Genomic DNA, 13,811 nt, shown 5'->3' with positions numbered 1-13,811 from the left:
AGGAATCCATGTGATAATGGGGGTAGGGATCACTGAGAGTCAGTGAAGGAAGTTGTTCATATCAATAATATGAGAGGCTAAGCTACGAGCAATTGTTTGGAGCTGAAATTCTTTCAGTGGGAGCATAGTTCAAAAATGGTTCAAATGGCTCTGAGCACTATGGGATTTAACATCTATGGTCATCAGTTCCCTAGAACTTAGAACTACTTAAGCCTAACTAACCTAAGGACAGCACACAACACCCAGCCATCACGAGGCAGAGAAAATCCCTGACCCCGCCGGAAATCGAACCCAGGGACCCGGGTGTTGGAAGCGAGAACACTACCGCGGAAGCATAGTAATAAGCTACAATGGGCAATGGGGCAACCAGGATTGTTAGGTTTATGTACATACAGAAGGTAAGTAGGGGTGTGTGTGTGTGTGTGTGTGTGTGTGTGTGTGTGTGTGTGTGTGTGTGAGAGAGAGAGAGAGAGAGAGAGAGAGAGAGAGAGAGAGAGAGAGAGAGATATGGCTACCTACCTTTAAAATACTGTTTGAACACCAACACTAAATTTATACTCATATAAATGCATTAATGTTAAAACTATAAAAATAGCTCACCAATACAACCCTGTAACACCATCTGCAATATCTTTGGATCTGGAGGTTCTTGATGTGTTGACTGTGCAAGTTCCATTGTTTTCTTCTGAATATCTTCAATAGCAACTTCAATAGGGGTTAAAATAATCTAAAAGTAAAGAAAATCACATTTATATGGCAGAACATTGACAGTTAAGGTACTTTAAAATATATTCACCAGTAGTATGCCCATCATTTTCTTTTCTCTTTATTTAAATCTAAGTTTATTGTTACAGCCAAAATATGAATAATATTCACATTTGCAACTTGCAGATTTGGACCCTGCAGATGTTCACTTTTTAACAATTTAACTGATTCTTCAGGGAGCAAGTAGGCTTATTTGTCAATGCACTATGACTTTCCCTTATTTTTTTTATATCTAGACCAATGTGATATTGACTTCTGCCACATTGACAGGTTTGAGAACATGTATTGCTATCACTGGCACGATTTTTTTCACCACCACTCCCTCCTGTCTCTACTACTAAAAAAATTGGTCAGTTATCATAATCAACCCAATATTTTACTATGAGCTGTTATTACACATTTCTGGAAAATTAGTTTTGAGATTAACTATTTGGAATATGCAGGGCACATCACACAAGACTAAATCACCTAAAAGTGTTACTTCTGGTAATTACTAATAGAACACAAATAATTTGACATACCTGTTTTCTATCCACTACTTGTATACGAGTTTTAATGTATGGAAAATGGTTTGCGGTAGTTAGTATAGTCTTGCGTTTATACTGCTCATGTAGTTCCCCATGAGCTCTTCCTCGAGGTGTGAATGGAGTTGCGTAGTAAAATCTTTCTAAAATGCAGAAAAAGTACAGGTTATATACATATTTTCGTATGAATTTTCAGGTAATGTAAAATGTTTCTATGTACAAAAGCCTTTATCAAATGTGTAAAGCATTTACATTTAATTCTGTTCTGAACTCACAGATATTAACTTCAATTGTGCTGAATAGAGCATAATATATGGTATTTGGAATACCTTAGTGTTGGTATGCCATTATGGCATTTCATTATCATAACCCCACACATACTTGTACTTGCATGTGTCTAGGAAGGGCAGCTTAATGCTGTTGATAAAGAATCATGCTGTGCTACCACTACAGACAAAGCAGTGGAAGAAGCCACTTTCAAACTGCTGTACTGAACTGGAGTCCTGCTTCTTGTTGAAAGACCAAGGAAATTATTATTCTAGTCATAGCTGTGAGATATGGTGAATTCCAGTATAAGTGCAAGTGATGATACCTCACAGGTTTATCTACAAACAAACAAAAGCACGTGCTCACACGCGCACGTGCACCCGCACACACTGCAAACCACAAAGAAGTGCACGGCAGAGGGCACTTCCAACTGTACTGGTTATTAGGGCCTTTTCTTGTTCCATAGATGTATGGAGTTCAGGGAGAATAATTGTCTAAACTCCTCTGTGTGCACTGTAATTAGTCTAATTTTGTTGTCGTGATCCTTCTGGATGTGATATGTAAGAGGGTTGTATATATTCCTAGATTCATCACTTGAAGTTGCTCCTACGAATTTTCTAAGTAGCTCTTCATGGGATATTTTGCATGTATCTTAATGCACCTCGCAGTTCAGTTCTTTCAGCATCTCTATGACACTCTCCCATTAATAAAAAAAAAAAAAGTGACCAGTTGCACTGCCATTCTTCGTATACATTCAATATCCCCTGTTAATCCAATTTGGTAAAGATCCCACAGACTTTAGCAATATTATAGGATGTATCACATGAGGGTTTTGTACACAGTCTTCTTTGTAGACTAACTACATTTCCCTAGTATTCTAACAATCAACCACAGTCAGCTGCCAGATTTATCTACAGCTGAGCTATGTGATCATTTCATTTCATTTCATTTCACATTCTTACAAATTGTTACATCCACATATTTGCACGAGCTGACTGATTCCAGCTGGAGCGCATTGATATTGTAGTCATAGGATACTTACTTTCCTTCTGTGAAGTGCAAAATTTTACCTTTCTGAACATTTTAAGCAAGTTGCCAATATCTGCACCACTTGGAAACCTGCTCAATATTTGACTGAAGATTTGTGCAGATTTTTTCAGACAGTGCTTCACTACAGACAACTGCATCATCTGGCATTACTAATATTATGTGCAAGGACATTAATATACAACATGAACAGCAAGAGTCCCAATACACTTCCTTGGAGATGTGTCTCCTTCCAATGTAACATGCTGTGTCCTCCCCAGCTAGAAATCCTCAACCTACACTACTGGCCATTAAAATTGCTACATCAAGAAGAAATGCAGATGATAAATGGGTATTCATTGGACAAATATATTATACTAAAACTGACATGTGATTACATTTTCATGCAATTTGGGTGCATAGATCCTGAGAAATCAGTACCCAGAACAACCACTGCTGGCCGTAATAACGTCCTTGATACGTCTGGGCATTGAGTCAAACAGATCTTGGATGGCGTGTACAGATACAGCTGCCCATGCAGCTTCAACACAATACCACAGTTCATCAAGAGTAGTGACTGGCGTATTGTGACAAGCCTTGACCAGACTTTTCAGTTGGTGAGAGATCTAGAGAATGTGCTGGCCAGGGTAGCAGTTGAACATTTTCTGTATCCAGAAAGGCCCGTACAGGATCTGCTCGTGCATTATCCTGCTGAAATGTAGGGTTTCACAGGGATCAAATGAAGGGTAGAGCCACAGGTCGTAACACATCTGAAATGTAACGTCCACTGTTCAAAATATCGTCAATGCAAACAAGAGGTGACTGAGACATGTAACCATCACGCCGGGTGATACGCCTGTATGACGATGACGAATACACGCTTCCAATGTGCATTCGCTGTGATGTCACCAAACACGGATGCGACCATCATGATGCTGTAAACATAACCTGGATTCATCCGAAAAAATGACGTTTTGTCATTTGTGCACCCAGGTTCGTCATTAAGTACGCCATCGCAGACACTCCTGTCTGTGACGTAGCATCAAGGGTAACCGCAGCCGTGGTCTCTGAGCTGATAGTCCATGCTGCTGCAAACGACGTCGAACTGTTCGTGCAGATGATTGTTTTCTTGCAAACGTCCCCATCTGTTGACTCAGGGATCGAGATGTGGCTGCACGATCCGTTACAGCCATGCGGATAACATGCCTTTCATCTCAACTGCTAGTGATACGAGGCCATTGGGATCCGGCACAGCATTCTATATTAGCCTCCTGAACCCACTGATTCCATTTTCTGATTACAGTAATTGTATCTCGACCAATGCGAGCAGCAATGTCACGATATGATAAACCATAATCGTGATAGGCTGCACTCTGACCTTTAGCAAAGTCAGAAATGTGATGGTACGCATTTCTCCTCCTTACACGAGGCATCACAACAACGTTTCACCAGGCAACGCCAGTGAACTGCTGTTTGTGTATGAGAAATCGGTTGGCAACTTTTCTCATGTCAGCACGTTGTAGGTGTCACCACCGGCGCCAACCTTGTGTGAATGCTCTGAGAAAACTGATCATTTGGATTTCAGAGCATCTTCTTACTGTCAGTTAAATTTCGCATCTGTAGCACGTCACCTTCATGGTGTAGCAATTTTAATGGCCAGTAGTGTAGTTACAAATCTAACTTGACATCCCATATGACAGGACTTTTGATAGTAAGGACTGGTGTGGTAATGAGTCAAATGCCTTTCAGAAGTCAATAAACACTGCATCTACCTGACTGCACTGATCCATGGCATTCAGGAAGTCATGTGAAAAAAGTGGAAGTTGTGTTTCACATGTTCAGAGTTTTCCGAATATATGCTGGTTTGCTGCATCTCATTATTAAAACAAAATAATTTTTTTAATGAAATACAAGACTTATGAAATGATATAAACGTGGATGCAAAACTTCACCAATAACAGGATATCCTTCGCATTATTAACATTAAACAAGTAATTAATAATGATATAACACAATGATAAAAAGTTCGATTATAGCAGTGAACAATTTTTTAACAACAGAAATTATTTTTAGTTCTTCTTGCAGAAAATTTTCCTAATGCTATGTAATATATTGTCGGAACTGCTTTTAGATTTGGATTGGAGAAATTAAACAGCAGAATTCCAACAATAGCTACAAGATTTAAGTTTATTCCGAAAATAAGGAATTCATGTGTATTACAAGAAAATGGACAAGAGATACTTATGTCGATGATATGAGTGATTTGTTCAAATTATTTGCAGATGAAAGTGATTTGTTCAATTTTTTTTACTTGAACTGTATATGGAATTATGAAATTAGAACTTAAGTGCAAAGCATATCACTGCACTGTGTCACACTTAAAACAATAATATAGCAATAAAGGGGGGCGGAGGCTCTACTTTCTTTGTAATTGATACTGATTTTACAGTCTTTTATGTTACTGGCTAAAGTGCACTCTTTATCTCTCTGAGTTTTCGAGCTCGGTATATGTTCATAGATTGTACAAGAGATGAAAGTCAAGTATAATGAGTGGCAGTTTTGTGGACCACATATGCTGCCCTTCTTGTAGATGAGTATAACCTGGGCTTCCTTCCAACAATGGGCACAGTTTGCTCCCCCCCCCCCCCTCCCTCATGGGATCTATAGTATATTATGGTAAGAAGTGGGGCTAACTCACAAGGGGAGGCCACAACATTTGAAACGCAGATTTACTGTAAATTTCGCACACTCTTAGTACTCCACGAGGACAACAAAATGTGTAAGCAGTAGCGCGTACTTCTCAAGCGTTACTGAGAAAATCACAAGATAATTTTGATCGTCGAATATATATCTGTGCGTGGCCATTTTAACATTGAAGCGGCTGCAGCCAAGTGGTGACGGCACGGTAGCTCATCGTGTTCGGTCAGCAAGTTAGCTTCCCTTTCTAATAAAAAAACTGAGCGAACGAATGAACGAACAAACCGAACGGGTGTCATCGGACTCCGCCCTGAACAAATTCAGCGAACAATATATATATATATATATATATATATATATATAAACAAACCGAACGGGTGTCATCGGACTCCGCCCTGAACAAATTCAGCGAACAATATATATATATATATATATATATATATATATATATATATAAACAAACCGAACGGGTGTCATCGGACTCCGCCCTGAACAAATTCAGCGAACAATATATATATATATATATATATATATATATATATATATATATATATATATATATATATATATATATATTCGGAGGAAGGCAATGGCAAACCACCTCCACTAGGACCTTGCCTAGTATGGCGGCGCGGGTCTCCCGCGTCGCTCCCCTACGCTCGGTAAACGGAGTATGGGACTCATCATCATCATCATATATATATATATATATATATATATATATATATATAATTTTTAAAAAGGTGTTTGGCGTTCGAGCCGCTGAATTGCTGGATCGGGTTCCATCTGTCAGGGTTTTTTTTTTTTTTTAACACGGTCATTTTCTTTACTATTTATATTACAATTGATATAATGGGAAAAATACATGTTTACAATGTTATTTGGCAGTCTACTAATTTTTATTATCACAAATAATATAATATTCATAACTATCGATTAATAAATGACCAAACGCATAAATTGATACTGAAAACGTATGCTTGTGGGTGTCTTCAAAACTGTTCGTATTTAATCGAAAGTGAAAGAGAAATTGCTTCTCGGAAGACCATATTAAAATACACTCGATACTGCATAACCAATTATCAGTGCCGAGTTTTAAGGAAATACTGGGTTATGCATGGTTTGCTTCCAAACTATCGTCTGAAAGAGAGGTTTTTGAAAATGTTAACAAGGTTTGTTTTTCCACAGAAAACGTCAAAAAACCTTGCATATGCGGTGCCATTTAACTTTATGTTTTCCATGTTTTTATGAAAAATACCATCCTGCAACTTGTACTCGTAATGTCGAAAGTGACGATTAATTGTACATCTTTCGAAAGCCGTCTGCGCCGGTCAAAACTTGGAGGTAACAAGTTGTTTCGGGCTCCTTCCAGGTATAAGAGATTTCTCAAATTATGGACAAGCATACATTTTCAGTATGACTTTATGCATTTGGTTGTTTACTAGTCGATAGTTATGATTATTATGTTATTTGTGATAGTGAAAATTAGTAGACTGCCAAATAACATTGTAAATTTAATAAAATTTCATCCGATTACACGTATTTTCCCCATTATATCAATTGTAATATAAATAATAAAGAAAATGACTGCGTTGAAAATGAAAATAAAAATAAAAACTGATGAACGGAACTCGATCCAGCGGCTTGAACGCTAAACACTTTAAAAAAATTTTGTTCTACATTGTTCGTTGAATTTCTTCAGGGCAGACATCCGATGACACCCATTCAGTTTGTTCGACGATCTGTTCCCTCAGTTTTTTCACTATAAAGGATAACTAACGCTCTGAGCAAACATACTGAGCTACCGTGCCAACACCACCTGGCTGCAGCCGCTTCATGGTTAAATTGGCCACGCACAGATATATATTCAACGATCGAAATTATCTTTTGATTGTCTCAATAAACGTCGTGGTCTCCCCTTGTCAGTAGCAAATCTGGTATAGAATCTGACGGACTTCATCGGGCCCAGGAGCTTCATTTAATATTAACAATTCCAGCTGTTTCACAATGCCACTGAATGCAATATCTATTTCACTCATCCTTGCAGTGTTACAAGAATTAAACTAGGCAATAATCTGGATTTTCCTTTGTAAGGTGATATTTTAAAACAGAGTTCAGCATTTCTGCTTCTGGTCTGCCACCCACAATTTCAGTTTCTGTCTCATCCATTAATGTATAGACACTAACTTCTGTGCTACTAAACTCCTTTACATATGGCCAGAATTTCTTCAGATTTTGAGAGAGATCTTTCAATAATATTCTGCTATGGTAGTCACTGAAGGCTTCAAGCATTGCCCTCTTGACAGCCAAATGTTTAATGCAGCACCTCTCTATTTAAAGCTTTATGGTCTTTCTTCACTTAATATTCAGTAGGCTGTCTCTTTAGCAGTTTCTTTACAATGACTGTGTACCATGGAGGCTCCTCTTCATCATGAGCTGTTTTACTGGGTACATAACTATACGGTACATGACCAACTATTCTTTTAAACTTGAGTCATAGTTCCTCTACATGCTGGTGTTCTGAACTAAAAGTTTCAAGTTTCTCACTGAGATACGACACTACAACCTTTTTATCTAGTTAACAGAACATACAAATCTTTCTGCTTGTTTTAGTCGTTCTTTGTCCTTTGTTAGTCATTGTGGCTACAATTACTGAATAACAGTTTCAGTGTGAGCATTCTCAAGGATGTCAGGTCTATTAATTGCAATTGGATACAATATATTTTCATCATGAGTGGGGTTCCCAACTACCTGTGCTACGTAGTTTACAGAGAAGGCATATAATAATGTTATGCAGCATCTCTTTTTATGCTTACCACTAATAGAACTGTAATCATCATTGTGCAGCAGCCCAAAGCTCTAGTAGCATGGAAAGCAGCCCAGAACCAAAATCAGTTCTCAATCATGGTGTGCCTACAGGTCGATGCCCCTAAAAGCCTGCTTCTGAATCGACCTTTCTCTGGGTGCCAACAAGCTTGGATGTCAGGAAGATTCTGCAGTATGATTGACTGTCACATGACAAATGCCAGACCCTGGTCTTCAGCCTCTGTTCCAGTGATTTCCAGGTGAGAAAGAGACACAGCTATTCTGCAAAGTCAGCGTCAGGCTGCCATATTTAAACTCCCAGTTCCAGATCATCATACTCAGTGCAGCTGGATCCTACTGTGATGTACAGCCCACGCCAACTATTGCCTTACCTACAATACTGCTATGTTTACCATCTCTAGGTGTGAAGCAGCAACTGCCATCTGACTGACTGGGCCCAGGGCTGAAAGTACCTGCCTGCTACCTCCACAGTCCAGGTCAAGCTGTAAGTTTAGAACAGCCCAGCAACAACTGCTGCCAGTCTCCAGCTTGCAGTTATTTGTTCATCACCTGGGTTGTCCTGCTTGGTTCACCTGACTAGCCCTGGATATCAATTAACTCGCAGGGCATATCTTTGGATCTTACATTAATACTTCTGGGTCTCCAACAACTATCATTATGTGGACTGGATGGAGAGTTGCCAAAAAACAACCTTGTGTGCACACCACACACAGTCTGTTACCTGGGTAGCAGCCTCTGATATGTAGTGCACACCTGACCATTTAGGGGGATAGGGGGACCCTACAGTTATCAACACTACAGTGCAATTCTAGGAAGTTGCAGCCAAGCTTGTCAAAGAACCTTTGCAGTCTCTGCTTCAAGTTTCCCACTTAACCCAACCAGAGGACAATAATCAGCTCTGGAGACAATGCTACAAATGCAAGCTTCATTGCAACTCTGTGAGAAGGCTGATCTTCTCAATCTTCTCTGCCAATTGCTGGAATGATCTTAGTATGACCTTGGAGTCCAGACAATCTGCACAGTTTGTCCCAATTTGCACCACAATCGGCAGTTGGTTGCACTCTGGTCCCTCAATGTTTGCTGGAATAGACACTCTAACATGTTGAATTAGGCCTCTAATCACTTGGGCACACTTTTGTATCAATTTCACAGACAGCTTCTGGTTTCATGTCATTTATCTGCCTGAAAACAAAAGATATAATCCTCTTGCCTGTGGAAATAGTAATGACACCCCGTAAAACATTTCTGATGGATTCTTCTGGAATGCTTTGTGAGCATACAACTTGAGCCAAATACTTTGAAAAGATGTGAAGAGAACATGCTGAAAAAGCAGGACTTAGAATTACATCTACAAAACTTTCACAGTAACCCTTACAATATTTACTTTACGTTCCGGCCTAATCATTTCTACTCCTTGAAGACCCTTTCATCAGCAATGTGGCTGATTATCATAATTTGAAGTAATTCACATTTTCCAATATTTGTAAACCACAGCAGAATGAAATGGGAACAACAAGAATGAATGAGAATCACATACTTATTGACAAAGTTAGACTCATAGTCAGCAGATGATAAGACGACAAAAATTCTGTATGCCTTGGGTTGATTATTAAAATGCATGTTAATCATTCCCTTGCAGCCAGTCTAGAAGACACCGGAAATCTGTCACATAAAGGGGGAAGAAACAGGAAAACATTTGTAGAAGTGACACTACCTAAGAACACCATTTGTCTTAGGACAAGAAGAAATGAAATAATTTACAATTTCTTCCTATAATACAGCTCATTATTCCAAACTGAGTAAACCTTTGTATAACATCTTCAAATAAAATGAAGAAGTCTACATTAGTTACATATAATGACAATCAAAACTAAAAATGAAGCTCAGTAATTTTAAAGATTATGTAAAATTAAACAAAAAATGAGATTTTGAATCAACAAAAGAACAATAAGTTTTAAAAAAATCAGAAACTTCACAAAATAACTGATGGGTGACACAAAAATAGGAATATTATCAGGGCACTGAAATATGAGGATAGTCTTACATAGTTATGGTGTTCATATTTAGCACAAACTGTCCTAGATGCACAAAAGACAGATGGAAAATTTAACTGCAACAATGTTGTTAAAATCATGATCCCTAAATTGCACTTGCCATATAGCATATTAGATTATGTTGATAAAACTTGTGATGTATGTCCAAATCTCTTAGAAAATGACTTTTTTCCCTACACGCCTGTCTCACTCTTAATATAGACAGCACATTTTAGTAGCTAAATATCAGTTCCTCATTCCAGGCTTGCCAGTTTCTCATTACTGTTGTCATTTCTAAGTACATCAGTTTGTTAAAACAAAGTAGTTAATGAGGATTTCCCTAGTCTTCACAACATCCTGAGATCTGAGTGACCTGTACTTTTTCAATCTTCCCAAACCCTTCCATCTCTCCTCCCTAAGGAATAAACTAATGGTTCCAAAAGCTACAATAATATCATCACCTTTATATGCGTCTATCAACAGTACTAAACATTTTGCCTGCTGAAGGATATCAGTTCTGTCTCAGTTTATTAATTTTTCCTACTCTCTGTCACTTGCAAAATAATTTTGCAGAGTTTAAAGAAACAATTCACATTTACTGGAATTTTTCACATTAATGGAACACTGTAAATAGCCATGATAATGTACATCCTTGCCTCTTATCAGAGGTACTGAAAGTATTGGAGAAGCAGAAATAAGAAACGACAACATTTTTGCCATATGAATGTAATGGGAACAATATCCAATTTATTCTGTAGTCGATTTTGGCATTTTCTGCTATTCTCAAGTGGTTTTATAGTGCTTTGAACATGGCCATAACCTAAAAGTGAACCACAATACACCAAAACATTTGACACCATCAAAGTTCATGACCATACATTGGCTCATCAACTGGGACATGTGATATATCCTCACTCACAATGTAGGAAATACTGTTATGAAGGTGAGAAAAACATATTGATTAAATTTGTACAAGACTATCACTGAGGACAGAATCACATGCTGTACATGATCCTAGGTGCAGTTATAAAATATCATGATGTCATGTATTTTGCCACATTGCAGTTTGACTTTGGTTTAAGACGTGTTCTTGGGCACTTCGAAACCACCTGAGAATGGCATACAAGCCAAAATCATGGTGGAATAAAGTGGCCATCCTGCTACTTACAACCAGCTGCAAAAATACGATTATTTCATAAAATCAGTGCAAGTATGTTGCCAATCAGAACAAAAACGGAAATGAGCAGATATTGTGTAACTTGTTAGCTACTCACTGATGTTAAAATTTCTGTCGAAGTATGTTACTCGGTACCTCATTTCATAAGACTCAAAATAAGGCTCCACATATGTTATCTGAATGTAAGCTTTTTCTGGGTTCAAACTGCTCAAATCTACAGCTTTTGAGTCTTTTATAATGACAATGTTTTCAGATCCAAATCTTTCAGCATAGAAATTCTGAAACAAAAAGAAATTAAAAACCTATAATAAAATTTATTTCACAGAGGTGCGATAAAAAATCAGAACATGCAGTTTTTGAGATATGGAAATGAGCTGAATTTGGATCAAATCTGCATGCCAGATAAACATGATTGGCAGACTGAGTGTGGTTTTCGCACTGTTTTTCTGAATCTGTTTGAGCAAATACCAAGATGCTCCAACCTACAATAAAAAAACAACAAACCATTATAATACAAATATTCATAGTAATCATTTGTGGAAACAACAGGGTGTTTCCTACCTATAATCAAAGAAAAAGCAAATTGTTACAATATAAATATGCACAGTACAAAATTATAAAGTTTTACTCCCTTAGAGTAAGTGACAACTGCTCTGTGAGAGGAAGGCCACCTGGCTGCAAACTTTAAATAAATTCCACACACCACCACAATTGCCATAACATTGTTGGAATTGTTTCCTATTTTGATAGTACAGTTTTACAGTGAAATTAAAGGGAAGAAATGTGGAAAAGAAGAAATGAACAATTGGAGGATGTAGCTACTAAGAACAAAACATCACTGCATGGATATGTAGACAGGTAGAGCCACATAACAATACTTTACACAGCTATGTGATGTTTTGGTATGGTTTACTAGTATTCGTCCATTTCTAATCATATTGAAACTCTAGATATATTTTAGCTTGTGGAGCTCAAAAATTCTTTCCTTTCCATCTAGTGGAATTAATTAGATAAATTCAAAACTTTGTTTTCACCACCACCATTTGCAGATCAAGGATAAGGCAACATAGCCTGTTGCGAAAAACATTCACAGATAACTGTAATGTAAATTGAGAAAAAACTAATCCAAGTTTACAAGACAAGGCCAGCATAAGTGTGTTAAGTGGGAGCAAGGAATGATTATTTTTGAACGAAAAATGACAAGTTATCAGAGTTTCTTAATGCTATAATTAGCTGTAGATCATGAGACAAGGGTAAAGAACAAAAATATAATGCAGGAACTGCATTTTTTATTCAGACAGTTAACTCATGGAGTATAAAGGTAATTGGCCACACACTCTATGTATAATACAGAAAGTTTGGCTGAACTGTTACTAAGTTGAGGACAAGACATTTCCATTCCAAAGCAATAAGAGAGAGATAAAGAGATTACATTATAAATCAATCTACATCCAAGTCTGTGTTCTGCAGACCACCATTCAGTATACAGTAGAGGATACTCCACGTAACACAGTCACTCCCCCCCATCCACACCACTTTTTCTTTTCCGCTTCTATTTACAGATGGTTCACAGGCAGAAAGATTATCCTAACCTCACACCATGTGCCCCAATTCCTTTCATTTTATTCTTTTTAGTCATCACCCGTGTGCGTGCGTGCGTGAGTGAGAGAGAGAGACTTCTTTGTGAATAGTGCCTTCCTTGTAGCATCTTCGATTCACTGGATTTGTTGAATATGTTTGTGATGCTCTTGTGATGACAAAATGAAAATTTAACATATCTCTCAGTTCTTGTTTGCATCCTCTCTCTTTTCCTTTGATCTGACTTTATAAGTGTCTCAAACCAACAACGCATAAGAATTAAGCAAATGAGAATTTTGTAGGTGACACAGTGTGCGAGTAAATTACACGGTCTTTGGATGATTCTGCTAAATTTCAGTCTCATATCTGGATTCCCTACAGTCACATTTATGAAGTCATATCAACTTAATACAGTCTCCATAGAGACTCCTAAGAACCTGGATAATTGGAGTCAATTTCAATGACTGGCCACTGATAATATGGTGAAACGATATTTATGTGCATTAAATTTATTTATTCCATGTGTCAATTACCAACCTTTTCATTAATAATAAGTACCAAATAATAATAATAATAATAATAATAATAATAATAAAAGTATTCACTTTACACAGGTCATCCAGTTCCACAAACATTTACAAAACTGTTGAAATAAAAATTCTCTAATGAGTAATAAAACTGGTGACATGAATGACTAACACTATGCGCCAAATCCACGTGACTTAGCGATAAAAAATAAAAATCTGGGAAGATTTGTGACATCACACAAAATTTTGAAATGTACACGACACTCATCTTTCAAACATTTTTCAAAGAGTACAAGCCTGCTACAGAGTCAAGGGTTGCCTAGTTTAAAAAAATAAAATATAATAAATTAAAATGTTTTATTTGAAAGGTATAACTTCACACAGCTACATA

General features: G+C 37.4%; 1 protein-coding gene across 1 annotated transcript in view; it reads right to left on the bottom strand.

Moving 5' to 3' along the window:
* The window catches only part of LOC126298468 (dedicator of cytokinesis protein 7), a 241,019-nt gene that overhangs the window by 10,604 nt on the left and 216,604 nt on the right, over positions 1 to 13,811 (bottom strand). The window contains exons 35-37 of the mRNA XM_049989801.1: positions 11,413 to 11,593; positions 1,287 to 1,432; positions 601 to 727 (exon numbers count right to left, since the gene is read on the bottom strand). Of these exons, the coding sequence (XP_049845758.1) occupies positions 601 to 727; positions 1,287 to 1,432; positions 11,413 to 11,593 (454 nt within the window). The remainder of the gene's footprint in view (positions 1 to 600; positions 728 to 1,286; positions 1,433 to 11,412; positions 11,594 to 13,811) is intronic.

The sequence above is a fragment of the Schistocerca gregaria genome, chromosome X (assembly GCF_023897955.1).
Source record: "Schistocerca gregaria isolate iqSchGreg1 chromosome X, iqSchGreg1.2, whole genome shotgun sequence".
In the NCBI taxonomy this organism is placed as follows: domain Eukaryota; kingdom Metazoa; phylum Arthropoda; class Insecta; order Orthoptera; family Acrididae; genus Schistocerca; species Schistocerca gregaria.
This window is presented reverse-complemented; position numbering and strand designations above follow the sequence as displayed.